Source organism: Sphaeramia orbicularis, chromosome 14 (genome assembly GCF_902148855.1).
Source record: "Sphaeramia orbicularis chromosome 14, fSphaOr1.1, whole genome shotgun sequence".
In the NCBI taxonomy this organism is placed as follows: domain Eukaryota; kingdom Metazoa; phylum Chordata; class Actinopteri; order Kurtiformes; family Apogonidae; genus Sphaeramia; species Sphaeramia orbicularis.
This window is the reverse complement of record NC_043970.1, coordinates 19,059,032-19,077,919: the sequence shown is the minus strand read 5'-3', so window position 1 is coordinate 19,077,919 and position 18,888 is coordinate 19,059,032. Positions and strand designations below refer to the sequence as shown.

Sequence of the window (18,888 nt, the reverse complement as noted above, 5' to 3'; positions counted from 1 at the left end):
TATTTATTCTCTTCATATTTTTGTATTTGAGGTAATTTACATAGGTTTTCTAGAATTTTGTAGAATCATTATTGGTTTTTGAGAAGTGACTAAATACATTAGCAGATAGATGCCATTTTGCTTTTTAATTTAGTTATGCCATTTGGTCATCACTTTCAAACTGAAAATGTAAAAGGAAAATCATCAGTACTAACCAGTGATCTGCATTAAAACAGGCTGACTTTACTGATCACCTCCAAACACTGATCACAAATCAATACAGTCATTTGATACCAACACATGAAGGGACATGTGACAGATAAATAATCAGTAATCCTGTGTGAATCTAAAATCTACACTTATTACAGCTGATGGGCCCTTCGCTGACCTTTGACCTCAACCTATTTACACAAAAACACATGACATCACAGGATCAATAAATGATAATTAATCAGCGGAGGCTCAGGTCGTCTTCTTAGTATTTTGGTCGTTTCACATCAACTCTGGAAAAAACAAAAGAATAGCAGTTAAAACAGAAATGATTAAAAACATCCAAACATTTATGTACAACTATTAGTGTCTTTTTTAAATTTTTTTTTGGGAGGGGGGGGTCATTTTTTTTGTTCTTCTGTGTCATTTTGGTTGTGCTCCCAGTTGTTTTCCATCATTTGCTTTTCTTCTTTTCTCCTCTTTAGTCACTTTTTTTTATTAAATCCTTCTCATTTTTCATAGCTTTATGGTTATTTTTGTAATTTGCAAAAAATGTGACCAAAACAAGCAAAAATGAAAGGAAACAAACAAGTCAGAGCACTAAGTTCTTTTCTTGAAATGTAAAAATTGCAATCTTGAAATTACTGACAAAATGTCAAACCGTCAAATATAAAAAAAGATACTATAATTCCATCGTGCTTCAGTAAGTGAATGGTGTGACTCACCCATCAGCCTCCATCTTCTTCCTCTTCTCAATGATCTGAAACAATTATCAATGAACCATCAGATGAGGACATTTTTGCAGACTTATTTAGTTTGTGTAGTCGTCTCCTGTATCATGTGGACTTCAACATCAACAGGCTGAAACCTTCGACAAAATCTGAACCGTTTTAAAAAATTTCCATCACAATTCTAGTCATACATATGTAACATGGTTTAAAGACAGAGCTCATGTTGTGTTCGGTCATAGTATAAATTAAATGTTATTTCACAGGCATAATGTTAGCTTTTATCATAGTTAATTTTTATTTCATTTAATTTATAATATAATTTTTTTCAGCAAGAGGTCAGCAGCACAAACCATGATGAAAAACAGGTTAAATGATCGGCGATAATAAAAAAAAAAAAAAAAACAGGCAATCATTTGGTAAAAACACACTATGTAAACTATCTATAAGGGTTAGTATACTTAGATATACACATTAACGTTGCTGATGTTGCTCAGTGGTGAAAGTGATGTAACTGTGAAATGTCACAGCAGATACACATCAAACACTGCTATTAGAGGACTGATATCTGGCTTCAGCTCAGACAAGTCAATATCTCTATCAGCGTCATATGTATGTAACAGATGTGTTTAAGTAGTTGGTCTCACCGCGCTGATCTTCTTCCACTGGCGATCCAGCTCTGCCTTCTCATTGGTCTCCTTGAAGCGTCGTGTCTTCCTGCCCTCAGACATTTTGATGCCATACTGGAAGGCAGCCCTACACAGACACAAACATAAGCCTGTCAGTTCTCACTGAGGGATCAGTGGTTATTAGCCAGTTGGTCATGTAGGTCTATCGTCCATATTAAAGATCAGGATTATTCTGTCAGTCGGCACAGAGAGGTCAACTGTAGGCCTATCGGTCTTTACTGAGGGATTAGTAACTTTCATCACATATCATTAGTGAGGTATCAGCATGTAGGCCTATCAGTCATTGCTCAGGGATCAGTGAGTATTAATCTGTAGGTCGATGCTGAGCAGAGAGCATCTCACAGTCTGTCAGTTGTTGCTGTGGGATCAGTATTAGCCTAACTGGTCACTGCTAAAGGGTCAGATTTTTAGTCCGTTAGCTCTTGAGGTATCAGTGTGTGAGCCTGTCAGTCATTACCGAGGGATCAATGAGTGAGGCAGTCATTCACTGCTGATGGATCACTGATTATTGGCCAGTTAGTCACCGCTGAGAGATCAGTGTGTGTGAATGTATCAGTCATTGCTGAAGGATAAGACGTACTTTGGCAGAGCCTCCTTATTGTTCATGTAGTCTGAATATTCCTCCTGAGTGTCGAAGTCCCAGCGACCAAGAGGACCCTTCTTATTCCCCTGGAACAAAAACATGGAACTATTATGTTCAATTATTCTACAGTACAGATTGCTACTTTTCATACATTATTTCGATGAAAAGCCAGACTGTGATGCATGCTGTTTTTTTTTTTATAGTTACCTGGTCCATCTTACTATAGTCCACCTCTTCATCACTGTCTACAGCCAAGTCATCCATCCTACAAACACACAAACACCAGCAAAATTATTTTTAAATGAATGTTTTCTGAATTATAGATTTCTTAACTAATAGCTGTGTGAAAGTGATAATTGTTTATTTCTGTGTATGTTGTTGCTTACGTAGCAGGGTAACACTCCGCATAAGAATTTGATCCTCCAAAGAAATCTCCCAGCTGTTCTTTGCTGCTATCTCTCCTCAGACCAGTTCACACTAGTTAAGAACAACATCAACATCGCTGTGGGCTGATATTTAAATATACAGTATCTATCCATTTTCTTCCTCCTATTTTTCTTCATCTTATCCCTAAACAGAGAAGCCTAGCTCCCATTTGATTCAGGTCTCCTCCCAGTTTGACATCAAACATCTCGCCAGTGACGCTTCTTGGCGCCTTTCTGATCTCATGACCCACCTGAACTAGCTCCTGTGGATGTGGAGATGCAGTGGTTCTACTCTGAGCACTTTCTGATGGTCAGCCTCCACACCCTCTCTCTAAAGGAGAACTCACTTCTACCACTTTAACCTGTCATCTTGTTCTTTCAGTACTTAGCCACAGCTTTCGAACCACAGGTGAAGGCAGAAACATAGACCAGTAAATCGAGGACCTTCACCTCAACTAACCTGCATAATGTCCACATTGCTGCACATGCTGAGACACTGAGATTCATTCCCTGCCCAGAACGGCACTTGTATGTAAAACGTTGTTATGCATTTATTTCCAGAATGTTTCAGTGAAGGTTAAAAACAACAACACTGTCCCGTCTCCCTCCCCGTGTGAATCCAATAGTAATGAAGGATATGCTTCCTGGCCTGGCCATTGGCTTCCTGCTGCTCCTGCAAACTTCTCATTGATCATCTTTATCTGCTCTCTGACTGATCCAGGACCTGAAATACAAAAACAGAAATGGAAGTACCATATTGAACTGGTGGGAAAAAAAGACTAGGAAGTCAGATGCATGCTTATTATCTATTTTGACACTGTTGGGTAGTGAAAAACCTACGAATCTGAGAGGATATCTTTCAGGTGTTGCTATTTATTCTATATGTTGTATTATTTTATGATACATGAACTCGAATGGAACGCCTTCTGGCAGGTTTCTGACATACAGATAATGTTGTAAAAGGCATTATTTTAACACCAACTATTAAGTGGGTTTAGTGTCTAATGTCTAACCAAGGAGTCTCTGATTTTACTGTTGGATGACTAAATCCAAATGGGTACAATGAAAACTTACCAGTGTAATGTGTTTGAGTGCAGTTACAAATTAAGTGACTTACCTGTATCCACCTCCAGAACCTGCAGGCACACAGACAGTGATGATTAACCTCAGAAACCAAAAAAATGCCCGTTTCCCTCCATGTGTCATTAATTAATCACTGACTAGTCCCCAGTGGGGTGATTTTGCATCAGTGGGTTTGTCTCAACCTGGTGTTCATCTCCACGTGGTTTTTCGAAGTAGCTGTGTCTGCGGCTCTTGCTGTCATCCTCTCGGTCCCTTTCGCGGTCTCTGTCGCGCTCCCGTTCCCGGTGTCGGTCTTTCTCTTTGGTGGGTTTGGAGGATGAGGTGGACGACGGAATGTAGTCTCCTACGTCATCAAAGATACTAAAGCACACACAGAGTTTAAGGGCAGGGCTTACACTAATGGCCAGGTGACATCTTTATGCTAAACTGTGGCAGCTGAACTGACCTGAGATCAGCCTCAGGAGCCCTCTTGTCATCCAGTTTACCTGCAGACACAAAGAGTTCAACAATTTGTACCAAACACACACTACATGTCAACTAACACTAATTCTTAACACTAATAATTTTTTTCTTCTAGTTGCTTTATTATAAAGTGGGTCCATAGAAATAATGTTAAATGGGAAACACTGGTTTATAAACTTGTATTTACACTGAATGACCAAAAACTACGTGCATTATAGTGAGGACTGGACTGATATAAATAGTTGAAATGACACAAAAAAACCTCATTAGAAAAAAATGCTGAAGAATCAGACCGGTATGCATAAGGGATAATGGCACTGGCATGAATGAAATGGTATTGATTACTGTCTCTAATGCTAACAGCTCAGTGTCACCTTTATCCTTCTTCTTCATCTTCTTGTGACGTGTCCCCTGTCTGAGGTAGGACAGGATCTGAGTCAGCTTCGAGATCACGATGTCATTAGTGGTCAGAGTGGTCTGAGCCTGAAACAAAGACATGTTCATGACTTCAGGTATTAAATTTGTAAGGTGCTTTACAAAAGAAGTAGAGAGAGAGCTGAATTGTTAATCTTCCCCTGTAAGTCAATTTGGAAAAAATCGTCTGCCAAATGCATAAATGTCAATGTAAATGTCATTATCAATAGACAGAAGTACCTCCATGCTGGGACAGTCGGCCTTGCTGCGGATCAGTGTGGTAGGGATGTCAGTGTCGGTGAACTCATCATCCAGATCTACCACGTAGGCCATCCTGCCGGGCAGGAATAGCTCATTCCTCTCTAGTTGCCCTGATCTGAACACCACACGGTAGATGTTTCTACCTGTAGAGGAAAGAACATCAGGAAAATGAAAACATTGTGTGAACAAAGCATTCGCTAGCACTTCAAATAAATACAATTCTGAACATGTCATTTCAGTGGAGGATCAGAGTCAATCTATGTTTGGTGTGTGGATTTAAAAAAAAAAAAAAAAAAAATCGGAAACATGTATTAAAATAACTTTTTAGCTGAATGCTTTAATAATACTATAATAACCGACTAACTATGAACTCACCAAGACGGGTTTTAAACTCCATCTTCTCCTCAGGTTCCACATCTTTCCTGACAGAGACAGACAAGTGAAAGATTATTACATCATTTTCATCTTGTTACATATTTATCTTTTTTACAGGTGAGATACAGACAAGTAAAGCAGATAAAGGTGTGGTCTTACTTTGCCTCTTTCTGGACTTTCTCCATCAGGTCTTCTTCTTCTTTCTCCTTACTGGTGATCTCAGCTCTCACCTGAAACACAGAACATGTAGAGGAGTCCAAACAGCCTCATCCTCACCTGTCGGTCAGATTTGTGGAGGTGTATTTCTCACCTTCTGCAGCAAAGCAAAATCCAAACCTTTCACCAAGTGAGTATGTTCCATGTCACCACCCAAGAACTTTGACTCCTGGATCAACTGACGACGCTTTTCTGCTGCTGATTTATCACTGCAAAACAACAAATATAATATCATGGTCACGAAAGAGATGTAAAACTGAATGAGAAAAGAGAACGCTTTGAAGTTAGCATTAGCTTTACTCACGCCTCGGCAGTAGGACCCACAGCTCTGTAGTTCGCTGTGGTACTGATCAGCTCTGTCTCTTCGTAGTCCTTGTTGACGCCATCTCGTCGTTCTCTTGCTCGGTCTCTGTATTTTTCAGCCAGTTCTCTCTCTCGCTCCATCTCCTGCTGACGTAGCTTAGCGTAGTAACTGCAACACAACATCGATACTTTTGATTACTGTTGATATAGTCAAAAACGTTATCATGTGACAGTGTAGCAAAGTAGAAAAGTACGTAAAGACACAGTGAGATAAAAATCATGTACAAGCCTAAATGAGACAAAAACAACATAAAAGCCATCACAAGGTAAAAACAATGTCAAAGACCAAACAACATATAAAAGATGAAAACGACATACAAGATGAAACAAAACAAAAAGGACACAAAAAAACAAAAAATAGTGTAAAAAAAACAAAACTGGCATAACAAGATGAAAAAGATACAAAAGACAATTTGTGGACAAAATAGAACTGACAGTCTAAAAAAGGTCCATCAAAAAAACATATTGCAACTATGTTCATTAACCATGTCATAACATGTTGCTGTGTAACTGGTATCTTAATCACTAATGAAGTTGACATTTTCATATGGAAACCAAGTGACACTGAAGGACCTCACCTTTTCTTCTTCCTCCTCCTCGCTGCAGGATCCTCATCCTCATTGTAGTCCCTCGGCATTCTGTGAAAAAATAAAAATCACTTTGAGGATTAATCACATAATTCTTCAATAATTATTCATATTACTTATTAGTGATAACATATTAAATTCTACTGATGACCCAGTGTACATTTATGCCTGTTACAGCAGTTAAAGTACAGGTGATTCAAGTGGGATTAATGATACTTATGTTCCAGGAAATCAAGATATTTACTTAAAAAAGTTAAACTGAAATAACCAAATAGAATGTTAATGAAACAAACCACATTTGTGTGCTTTTCTGAAAAAAGCAGCTGTGAAAAGGGCTAATTATTAATTGTTTGTTACTTTTGCTGACATTGCCATGGTTGACAATGCTGATGAAAAGCTGTTGGAAAATTTCAGTCATTTTGGAAACACTTGACCCCACTGGCCCATTGACAGGACATGCACTCGTTCAGACTGCTATGAAATGCTGACAAATGTCTCTCAAACCACTGAAGTATTTAGAGTATCTGGACATTGTTTCTAGCTCTAGTCTTTTGTCGTTGATTGTATTGTTAACACTTCAGTTTTGATGGTTTCAATGGTTTCACTTGGTTACATTGTTTTTCCAAATTGTTCATGCACCCTGATAAATTGAAAACAGCTGAATGTTAAAACAAATTAAAAGCAAAGTAGTTACTGAACTGTTATGAATTTAACCACGCTAATAATCAGTGTCTACAGTACTCACTCATGGTGTCTGGATTTGGACGGTGGAGCTGAAGACGGCGTGGCCCGTGGCGTCATCAGCAGCTTCCTGAAGTCGTCATTGGTCAGTTTGGACCTGAACACACACAGTTAAACAGTCTGATGAGCTGAAAATACAGCTAAAACACTGTGAGGCAAAACAAAAAGCACTGAACAGAGTGTACTGTTTCATCTTTTCTTATTCATTCACAGAGAAAGAAAAATATATTATACATGAGCAGTTTACAACAGAAGTAGATGAAAGGGAACCCCCAGGAAGCAAGAGTTCTTATAGATAGGGGACCCAAGCAACCAACAACATCCTCACCCACATTACCCTTCAACCCCCACCCCCTTATTGTAGTCTTCAACAGTCAAAGAGAAGCACAAATCTGATGACTCAGTGTTTTTTGTAGTGGACTAAGATCTAATATCTGAAAATCAGGGGTTTAGAGGTTTTACTTACTGAGCTGCAGCTCTATGGTCATCCACTTCATGGCCCTCAGGAGCCAGAGGGTTGGAGTAACTCTCAGCTGGAGAGACAACATGAACACATAAATCAATACACAGTCTTACTCTGAAACAGAGCAGTAATATCAAGTAACTAATCAATCACCGACTACAATGAACTGAATATATTCAAATGTTGACACTGACTGTACACCATTTTTGACAATTCTTCATTCAAACAACTAATTACTTAGCCAACAAAATGACTACGTTAAGTGACAACCCTCTTTTAAAGGAAAAGATAAAGCATTAACACAGTAGTGTAAAGGCGCTTGTGTTGTTTTAGGACAAAAAGATTACAACCCATTCGTTTAATCTATAAATGTTTTAGATCGTAAGAAACTTTTCTATAGATTGTGTAAGGTCGGGCCAAAGCTAGAGACAAATGAAGTAAAAAGGTACAGTATTCACCCAGACATATTTAAGTATATAACTGTGACATAATTATTGTTAATGCATAAGACTCGCTTAAAATCATCATACTCGTAGACGAGCAAATGGACTCAAGTAGCTACAAGTGCGCAAAATGTGCAGTGAATGTGCAGTGCAGTGAATACTGCAGTACATATACGGATTTCCTGAGCTGGAGGTTACAGGTTTCTTAAATAACTTTCAAATTGGTTGATATTATCTCAATCTCCTAAAAATAAGGTCCACACTTTATACTTTACACATTTATTTTCACAAAATGTACTGACGCTACAAGATCACTTCGGGTTAATGCTAAGCTAAGTTAGCGTGGTGGAGCTGCTGTGTGGACATTCAACACGAACACAGGTGAAAATCAAACATACATATAGTGACATATATTAGTTGAACTGGATATTAAACAGACAGTTTATGGTGGACGCTAGGCTAGGCTAGTTCACAGCTAGGCTAGGCTTAGCTAACGTTGTGCTAACTGCGAATAAAGCTAACACAGTTCAGACTTACTCTCGGGCATCTTGGTTGTTCAGTCGTTCGCCCTTTGTCGGTGAAACCCGGTGAAGCCCAGTGTGTGTCTATCAAACTGTTAAATAAACCTGTCTTATTGTGTTGTTTTCTCTGCGGAGTGTAGATTCCTCGGCGGATATGATCTCCTCTACTCTGTAGTTGTTGTGTTTCCTGTCCTTCTAAACTGCGTGGTGCTGCCCTCTACTGACCAGGAGGAGCTGATTCACACCAGGAGTTAAAGGTCGGCCATGTTGGATAATAATAATAATAATAATAATAATAATAATAATAATAATACAGACATTTGAAATGTAATGAAAATATTGAAGCAGAAAGAAAAATAACTGGCTAAATCAGACTGGACAATAGAGCACAAAGGACTAGGCAAGATATAATTAAAACAGCAAGGACTTAGATAAACTAAAATAAAGTTTTCTGGCTTTTTTGACATATTTACAATATACTTAAGAGATTTGTAATACTTAATAAAATCACATAAGAACAAGTTAAGGAAGGGGTTCGTATTTTTCCACTTACAAGAATGAATATGATATTTACCCAAAATAATAATAAGGTTAACAATATCTTTGGCATTAACTTCTAATGAATCCATAAAATAAACTAGAAGCACTCGGAGAGCGCAGACCTCCGCCAAGGCTGATCAGTGCCCCCCCCCCCCCCCCCCCGTGGGCCCCCCCACCCCCGATCACCACCAAAATTTAATCATTTCTTCCTTATCCCATTTCCAACAAACCCTGAAAATTTCATCCAAATCTGTCCATAACTTTTTGAGTTATGTTGCACACTAACGGACAGACAAACAAACAAACAGACAGACAAACAAACAAACAAACAAACCCTGGCAAAAACATAACCTCCTTGGCGGAGGTAATAATATCACATAAAGAAAAAGATGGAATATTTTCAGTTTTTAAGAACAAGCAACCGTGAATATCAGCCCAAAAGGAAATGCTGTGTGAACAATTGAAAAACAAATGATCAATGGTTTCGGCTTCAGATGAACAGGAAACACAGGAATCCACATCAAAATTAAATCTTTTATGCAAAAAATCATTAACAGGGTAAATTGAACATGCAATTTTGAAATGAGTTTCTTTTACTTTGGGAGCAACAGGACACCAAAGATAAAAAGAAAAACATTTTTCCCTCAAGGTGGTTTCTATGTTTCGTAGAGTAACAATGTTAAAGTCCCCAAAGTTTTTATGTTTAAAAGTTAGACAGATAATTTTATTGTTGCACCTTTTATCTAACAAATCAATGTCACTGACTTTCAAACAAGGTAAGACGGGAACATATAAGGGGCAGGCCATACCACCTTGGATTATTTGAAGTAATGGTGTTGGGATCGCTTTGCATATGTTGGATGCAATGACTGACCCCAGAACAGTTCACAGAGGTGTCCAAGCCCTAAAGAGAGAGAGAGAGAGAGAGAGAGAGAAGACCAAGTCCCAACAAATACATGCTGGATGCTGACTAACATGCAGATATAATGTCTGACTTATAAAATAAACACAAAATATCATTCATCATAAACACAGGCCTCCTCAGATCTACCTCATGTGACTTGGTGTCTTTTTTGGATAAAAACAAATTGCCTAAATTTGTGATACATTTGGCAGTAAATCCTTTTTTAATCTGCTTGAGCACATGTATTCTGTTCCGTGGGTTGAATTAAATTTAAATTGAAAATAACTAAAATAATTGTTGTTCTTAATCAAACATTTACTTTTTAAAAAAGAGCTTTTCATCAGATAAAATAAAAATGAAATCAAGCTTCAATGACTCTTCCTCTTTCTTTAATTATTAAGCAGAAAAGAGAAAAAATACCAAGCTGTGTGAAGTAGATCTTAAGAGAAAAAATATTCTGGTGTCGGTGATATTGTGTGTTTATTTTTTGAGTTAGACATTCTGTCTTACTCTCATTGATTTTAACATGTTGGAAACACAAGCAAACACACTCTTTGTTTCAGATTTGTTTCAGTGTGGATGATGATGAAACCTGGTGCTGGATACAGATTACTGAAAATGTCCAGCAGGAGGTGTGTTTGGGCTGGTTTTCCAAGGGAGGTGGAAGTTCGTGATGCTCTACTTATATTACCCAGACCTCATGGAAGTGAACATACAAAGACTGCCTATACAGTAGAAAAATGGGACAAACCAACAGAGGAACTAAAACCAGCACCACACGTCTGAATATATGAACAACCAGATCGACAGTATTTCAGTAAAAATACACTGACTCTACTTACATGCACTAAATACTATAGTTTTTTCCTTATTCTGAAACACATAATGTTTCTTGTTATTTTTTTCCACATTTACGTTCTACAAAAAAAAAAAAAAAAAAACAGTTTGTCCATATCAGCTCATAGGTCCACATGATGTGGATAAAAGTGTTAATATAAATGTTTTCAAACCAGTTAACATCAGTCATAAGCACAATAAAATGTAAATTATTTATTGCGAGTGAATTTTGAAGAAATCAGACTATCCCTTGTGGCTTTAAATGATTCGCAAAAGACATCACAGGAAAACACACCTGTAGTTCAGTTAACATATTTAACTTAAAAGTGCAGGAGACTTTTGTGACCAATTTTTCATCAAATCTGTAAAACCCCAGTCATAGCCAAAGTATCACAAACCTGTAAGTCTTTCTGTGATTACTCACCTGAATCTCTTGCATTACAGTGAACAATTTCTTAGTGCCATCCACCATAAACAAACCATGAGTTTACTAACAGAGTCAGGAGGTAACTCGGGCATCTTCGGAATTTGGTCACAACGTGCATTGTGGGAAAGGGAGGTTTGCACAGCTGCCTGCAGCGGCAGCAGCAGCGGCAGTACAACCATATGATATTGTATGGATGAAACAAACATGACACTGAAACATGGAAACGGCTGAAACGCGGAAACAGCTGGAGGAATATGCATAGAGGGAAGGGAGCTCCTGCCTTTTCCGCGTTGTGTCTTTAGCAGCTGCCGCTGTCAGGCAGCTGTGCGAAACTCCGTTTATATTAGTATTAGTAGTAGTAGTAGTAGTAGTAGTAGCAGTAGTAGTAGTATCTATTTTATAGAAGCCAAGTGGCCTCTGTGTGCTTGTGTGCATGTGTATCTCAGGATTCACACAAAATCTGGAAAGAGCTGACTGCTGCAGTTTGTCATACTTATGTATTTTTGGTCAAGGAACAGACTAGCGAAAACGGCAAGTTGATAGGACCAATATTTTGGGAGATATTAGTAATTTTGGAATACAATAGCCTTACAATGATGTTGCAATGGCCAGAACACTTTGGTGGTGACTGCTGGACAAATGTGGAACAGCATGCATGAATACACAGCAGCATAAAAACTACCACATCCAGAACCCATGGATCCCCATGGGTCAATGCGCTAATTATTATTAACAAAACAAAATTCTCAACAGTTTCAACATGTCATGTCCTGGATGTGTTTCATTATTTTGCTGAAACATCCAGTTTTGACCTCGATGGGCATGTAGAAGCATGTGGGTTTGGAGAATGGAACAATACTTAGTAGAGTTCAGTGACTTAATAGTGATTCTTAAAGTAAAATATCACATATGGATGGGGTGTCCAAAACATTTTTCCACCACTTTATTCACAACTATCTTATATAATGGAAGAAAAGTCTAAATAAAACCCATAGATCTGACATGAAAATGTAAATGAGAAAACAACTTTGATGTCTACATCTGTCACAGGACCAAACACTGAAGAAGGTACACACTGAAGCTACAACAGATCTCAGCAAACAGCTCAGTACAGTTTGACAGAAGAAGGTGAGTCACATGTAGACCAGAACTAACCAAACCAGGTCCTGACAAGACGAATGTGCATAAAGGTGGGACACAGTTCTAATGAGAGGCTGACTTACATTTAGATATAATGTGTGTCTTAAAATAAACACACTATATAAAATGTGTAATGCTTCACTGCTCACATGGCCACAAGGTGACAGAGCTGGGGGAGTGCAGTTAGGAGGAACGGCCTGACCTAAGCAAATGGAAACAGGCTCATGATGTTCTTTGAGATAATGTAGTCCTGCTACATGAAGCTCTGACCTCCAGCTCACTGAGCCTGTTTACATGCACACTAAAACTCTGATCATGGAGTTATCAGATTATTCAAGTGAGCATGTCAACAGCATAATCTGATAGGATTCATCAGATGACAGCAGTAATCTGATTATGAGAAATCGGATTAACGCACCTGGATTTCTCCCCAATACTCTGTCTTTGTGTATGTATAAGTGTTAGTCTGATTTATTTTGTCCTTTTACATCTGTGCATGTGCAAAAGCAATTTAGCCTATTTACATGACCACAAAAATACGATAACTGGGAGTAATCATCTAATTGTAATAATCAGATCTGATGCGTTTACAAACACTTAAGAAATGTGGTAATCAGTCAACCGTGGTTTAGACATTTCAGCCCATTATCGAATACGTACAGAGTGATGGTCGACTTAAACTTCCTGTTATTGTCTTCCTCTTATGTTTGACTACTTAACTTTCATTTTCTATGATTTTAATTGTTTTTACACATTCATAGACATAAAAGACTAAAATGAATCAGATTAACCTGTATACATGCAGGAAGACATCAGAGTATTGTGGAGAAACCCAGATGTGTTAATCCGATTTCTCATACTGAGATTACTGCTGTTATCTGACAAAACATATCAGATTATGATGTTCACATGATCAGTTGAGTAATCTGATATTTCCAGAAACAGGATAATGATCAGAGTATTAGTGTGTATGTAAATGAGCTCATTAAAATCATACAAAACAGAAGTGACAAAGTCAAATGTGAGCAGAAGAGAATAATAGGATGTTTGAGTCTACCGTCACTACATAAATATGTACTCTGAAAGAAATCCAATAATGGACTGAAACATCTATACCAGTTTTTTTCAATTATTGCATTTCTGAAGTGCATGTAATCACATCAGATCTGATTATTACAGTTATCAGATTTTAATGTTCATGTAAATGGGCTCCATGAAAAGAGAAGAGTTCTGCACTGGGTTTGGGGTGAGGCACTGGTTCAAGTGGAGCTGGAGGAGTAGATGGAAGGCAGATGGAAAAGGGAGTGAAGGGTCAGAGTAGAGCTGCTCCTCCACATCCAGAGGAGCAGGTAAAGGGAGTTCATTTGGTTTGGATGGACAACTCCAGGTAGACCCTGGACACGCTGGAAGGACATTTGTTTCTTTTTTTAAATCAATCAAAAAGAATGGATTTGCAATTAAAAAAGAATAGGTTTGCAACCAAAAGAGATTTGAGAGCAAAAAAAAAAAAGATCATTTTGCTAATAAATCAGTCCTGTTTGCTTGTGAGTTAAAAACTTTTGCTAAAGATTTCAAAAGTTTTGCTTGAAAATCACTGTTCTTTGCTTGTGACTTCAAAAGTTTGCTTGTGAATTAAACTGCACATACTGGGTGGGGCCTATGCTGATGGATGAGAGAAGAGGTTCTATTGGTGGGTTTGACCTGGCTCCAGTGCCAGCTACAGCTTCCACGTTAAACCCACTTCTCTGTTGTGTATGTTATAAAGGTCAGTTGATAGTCTATAGCTCTTTGAAATTGAAATGTATCTCACAAGTAATGAATTACACTAAATAGTGTTGGCTATGTCACACGGAGGTTACCCCTTTAAGCCGGATCCCCGGGCCACACCAGCACAGACAAAAAAGGCAGTGTTCGTATAAAAATGATTTATTTGTAATAAAATAACAGAATAGAATCTATGAATAAAAACAGTTAAAACACAACTGATCAGTGGTTAAAATATGCTAAAACATAAAACAATCTAAAAAAGGGGCCGCTACGAATAAAACACAGGAAATGTCTGAGTCCCACATCCATTCAATGAAATCAGCGCAAAGCGCTAATCAAGATACTCAAGTCTGCTGACGGCGTCCGTGTAGCGTCACGCGGTGAATCCTTATTCAGGCCTTGTCTCTGTGGGTCCGGTCACAGTGCCACGGCCTCGCTCCGTTGCCGCTTGTCCGGGTCGGGGAAACTGTCGCGGCGTCGGCTTTGTGTCCTCCGGTGAACCGTTGTGTGGCCTCGTCCTCCTGCAGCTCCGATACGTTGTTCCTCGCCGGCTCGTCCTCCCCCAGGAACGCTCCGCCACGGCTGGAAGAACAGTAGCAACTTACGAGCTGATCTACACAGATAGCAGCCACATTCACCCACACAAACACAGTTTCATACGTTCCTTCACTTAGCGTATTTGTGGCTCATCAAAGTCCTTTTCCCCCCCGACACCGTCCGAACGCTGGAGCGCTGGCCATGAAACGCCGTCCTGCAGAGCCTCGAGCTTCTTCCTCGTCGCTGAGTCTGTGTCTTTTATAGCTGCTCAGGAAGTCCGTGAAAGGGGAGAGTGTAACACCTTTCAGGTGCGCACCCCTGCTAATTGTCAAGCCCAGCTGGCTGTGGACCAATAGTTAATGTAGGGGGAGGGGAACAGGGGGAGACAGCAGTGCTGAATAAAAAAGTCCAATCCACATTGGCTTCTGCTAGTCCATATAAAATCACTGCAAGCTGCACACAGAATAAAATGTACACACCATGCAATATAAAATTTACAATAAAAATGCACAGCAAGCATAAAACACTAAAAGCATCGCCATGTACGATTGTTTAACACATAACAGCCCCTGTCATCCTGTGACAGCTACAGTCTGTCCATTCACAGCCTGAGCAGAGTAGGAATGAGTGAGTGAGTTACAGGGAGGCATTTACAACATAAGGCTGGGATTTAAACATTAGTGATGCACGGTACCCGCGGTACCAAAACATCATGGTGCTCAACTTTGCTCTCAAATCTGTTTTTAGTTGCAAATCCATTCTTTTTGATTGATAAATAAAGAAACAAATGTCTCTCCATAGCGGGATTATATGTCTGAGATGTGAACGCCTGTTACTCAAAAGGAGCTGGAGGAGGTGGATAGGGAAGGGAGGTGTGGGCTTCTGCTTTACCTGAGATCAGTGGTAGCTCGTCAGTAAAAGGCGCTAGGGCACCATCCCACCTGTCTCACATTAGGAAGACGATAGGAATCACCTAAAATAATTTCACAAAACATTAATATTTAAATAAATAAGTTATACATGATACAGTCTGTGAGTACTGTGTATAATCTGCATTCAAGTGTGGCTTAAAAATGTTTTCAGTCGTTAATGAGCAGTCAAGTCACATATTTCCTGTTTGGGGCACCGCCCTAGAAATCCATAGACTCTCATTATAAATGGCGCATGCACAGTGGACCCCCCTCCAATACAAGAGATAGGAGAGCCTCAGGGCAAAAAAAAATTGCACCCAAGCACCACCCACAAAAGTAAACGTCCCATCCTGAAAAGAATCATGACCTTCTTTAGTAATGGAATAAGCAAATACTTCTGTAAGTAACACTACTGAGCAGTGAGTAATGCTGCGTTCCAGGCCGTTTTTTGAGCCCAACTTCAAACCACGATTCACAACTTTGTAAAGTTCCAGGCAAGTCACACCAATCTGCCTGAGCGCAAGGAATTGTGGTAGTTAGATGTAAACAAACCAGGATGGTGGACCGTACGTTATACCCATTTGCAGTTATTTCTATCGCCAAAGGTGCTTGTTCTACCTTCTATCTTATGGTATTTGTATATTTGGAAGCATATTTGGTATTAATTTATTCTTGCACTCAATGGACTGAAAACTAACTCTATGGCAGTTGCTGATTATGCAAAACATTTGCAGATAAATAATGTCAGAGCAATACCTTGTTTTAATAAACAATTTGCATAAACACCGCACCCATGGGGACTGCCATTGCTATGTGACGTCAGAACTCGGAACTGGGAGTACATCGATCTAGTACGAGTTCACGGGTGGGAAGTCACAGGTTTGACTGCCATTCCAGTGCCTTTGCGCCGGTAGAAGGTTGGAAAAACACAACTTACGGGTTGCCTGGAATGCAGCTTAAATGGTTGGGTAGCTCAGTGGTTATCACAACAGACTTCAGTAGTCGGAGGCGTGGGATCAATTCACAGTATTAGTGATACATATTGACCCTTACACTGAATTTCTATTTTTTCAATATGCGATCTACTCTCACTACCTTCACCCCTGATCTAAATGCATTGGTCATATTATCAGTGGAAAAGACCCAAGGATAGACAGGTGAAATTTACATACAAAAAATACATGACTGAAAACACATACTGTGTATTTTTGTTTTTATTTTTAATTTAAGTTAATATTTTAAAATAGTGGCGCATGAACTTTGGTGTATCCTAGTGGTGATATGTTATTGTGCAACTGAAAACTGACTTATTTCACCAGCCGCCACTGCCCGAGACCCAGGCCCGGATAAGAGGAAGAACATGGATGGATGAAGTCTTAATAGGTCGCCCCCCCAATGTGTTTCCTGTTAATGACTGTTTGTTGATGTCAGTCAGACACAACAGCTCGTTAACACATCAAACTATTTGTGTTATGATACTAATGATGAAAACATGTTTAACGCCTTCATCCCGCACTAACACCATCAGAACGAGGTCAGCGTTAATTAGCCACCGCCCGTCTGTGTTTGTTTATTTGTTGACGGACAGCTGGACTCATACATATTTATTGACATGCTTGTGAAAATGTTAACGAGCGGCTAACGAGGCCTCGAGCTCCACCCACCAGGACGCACATCATTTGGCTCCTTTTCTTTTTTAATGGACGACTTCAAAGATAAAGAAGTTTAGTTTTGTCTTGAATTTGTTGATATTTACAGCTGATTTATTCTGAATATTTAATGACACAAACATCAGGTCAAAAACAGGCCTGAGAGTTTAGAAAAGCTCTGGAGTTTTTACTTTTATTGAATGTTTCGGTTTGATTTAGGTTAGTGCATGTTGATAGAAATGCTCCATTTTAAGTTCTGTGCAAATGTAAATTACAAAAATATTAAAACTACAATATATTTGAAGTACCAAAAGCAGTAAATGAGAAATATTAGCTTTTATTTAGATTTAACTATAACTTCTGAGAACTAAAATAGCTCCTGGTTCCTACATTGCAAACGCAAACATAAGGGGGTACGTTCTCCATTTTGAGGCCTATTCTCTGTAGCAGAAGCAACTGAGACTCATGGGTACTGTAGTTTTTACAGTCAGTAGTTGTAGATTCTTCCAGAGAAAGTCCTGTTTCTGTCCATAGAGATGTTTTACACTGTGGTTGATTTGTAATTTGTCAAACAATTGAATTTGAGTCTCATGTCATTGAAAGCAAGTTATAATGATGTTTTTACAGTTAGTTTTTCCCACAAGCATAGATTTTTATGTGGACAGGATTTGGCACCATCAGTATTTAGCACATGCAGTTTTCCACTCAAAAAAAAAAAAACAAAACACATAGAGAGAAGTTTTATTTTCTTTACATACAAAAACTATGCATAATGTGCATATATTTTATCTGGAAAAAAATTCATATCTACCTGGTCGACCTGACTGCTGAGGTAAATTGTTAATTTTGGACAGTTCCTCATTTTTCAGTACAAGCTAATAATGAGGTGGTGACAAATTTAACACACTCCTCAAATATCTTAAATGTAGTGTGTTTTATTTATTTATTTATTTTCTCCAATGATATGGTGTGTTTTGGTAAGTTAAGCTACTATATAAAAAAGGCATGCATTACTGCACAATAAACAAGTAAAATCAAATCAAATCAAATCAAATCAAATAAATACCAAAAGGCAAGTATTAAATGCTCCAAATGTTCTTGGTCCAGAGTTCCCGACTGCCCACTAAATGTGCGACACTGAGATTGTCCAATGACACCTACGTCCATGGCTTGTAGCATTTCTTTTTCACTTTTCTATTATAACCATAGTGATTACAGGTGTAGATGGTGTTCCATCTTGTTTGAACTGTGACCCGATGTTCTCATTTACCAAACTGGGTCGTCGTGGTAACAGGCCATGTGCAAACTGGGCTAAAACACAGCAGGTTAATGTCACAACACAGTTCACACCGTCATCCATCACATACATTGAACATACAATGACCTTTCTACACTGTGATGGATTCAGCTTCAGTTTGTGCATTTGTTGTAATTAGGTACAAATAAATCAGATTAACTAATGTTAAGAGACAGTAACTAATGTTAATGTTCATTTGGGACAGAAATCTACTGATTCAGCCTGTTTTTCCTCGCCTTTAGAAAGGTCATTTTATTACCCTGCCCCCCCAAGGAGAGGCAAGGGGTGTGGTTTTTGGTTCTGTTCGTTTGTTTCTTTCTTTGTTAACACTTTAGC

At 38.7% G+C, this 18,888-nt stretch overlaps 1 protein-coding gene across 1 annotated transcript; it reads right to left on the bottom strand.

Annotated features, from left to right (window-relative positions):
• Positions 1-197: 197 nt before the first annotated feature.
• ik (IK cytokine) lies at positions 198-8,724 on the bottom strand. The gene is made up of 20 exons (XM_030154247.1): positions 8,560-8,724; positions 7,583-7,649; positions 7,121-7,213; positions 6,367-6,426; positions 5,730-5,897; positions 5,520-5,634; positions 5,369-5,439; positions 5,210-5,256; positions 4,814-4,977; positions 4,534-4,642; positions 4,143-4,182; positions 3,880-4,057; positions 3,732-3,750; positions 3,254-3,338; positions 2,576-2,659; positions 2,397-2,454; positions 2,187-2,275; positions 1,565-1,673; positions 915-949; positions 198-482 (listed from the first exon to the last, which is right to left on the bottom strand). The coding sequence occupies exons 1-20, from the start codon at positions 8,567-8,569 to the stop codon at positions 455-457; spliced, it is 1,629 nt and encodes a 542-aa protein (XP_030010107.1). The 5' UTR covers positions 8,570-8,724; the 3' UTR covers positions 198-454.
• Between the last annotated feature and the right edge of the window lie 10,164 nt (positions 8,725-18,888).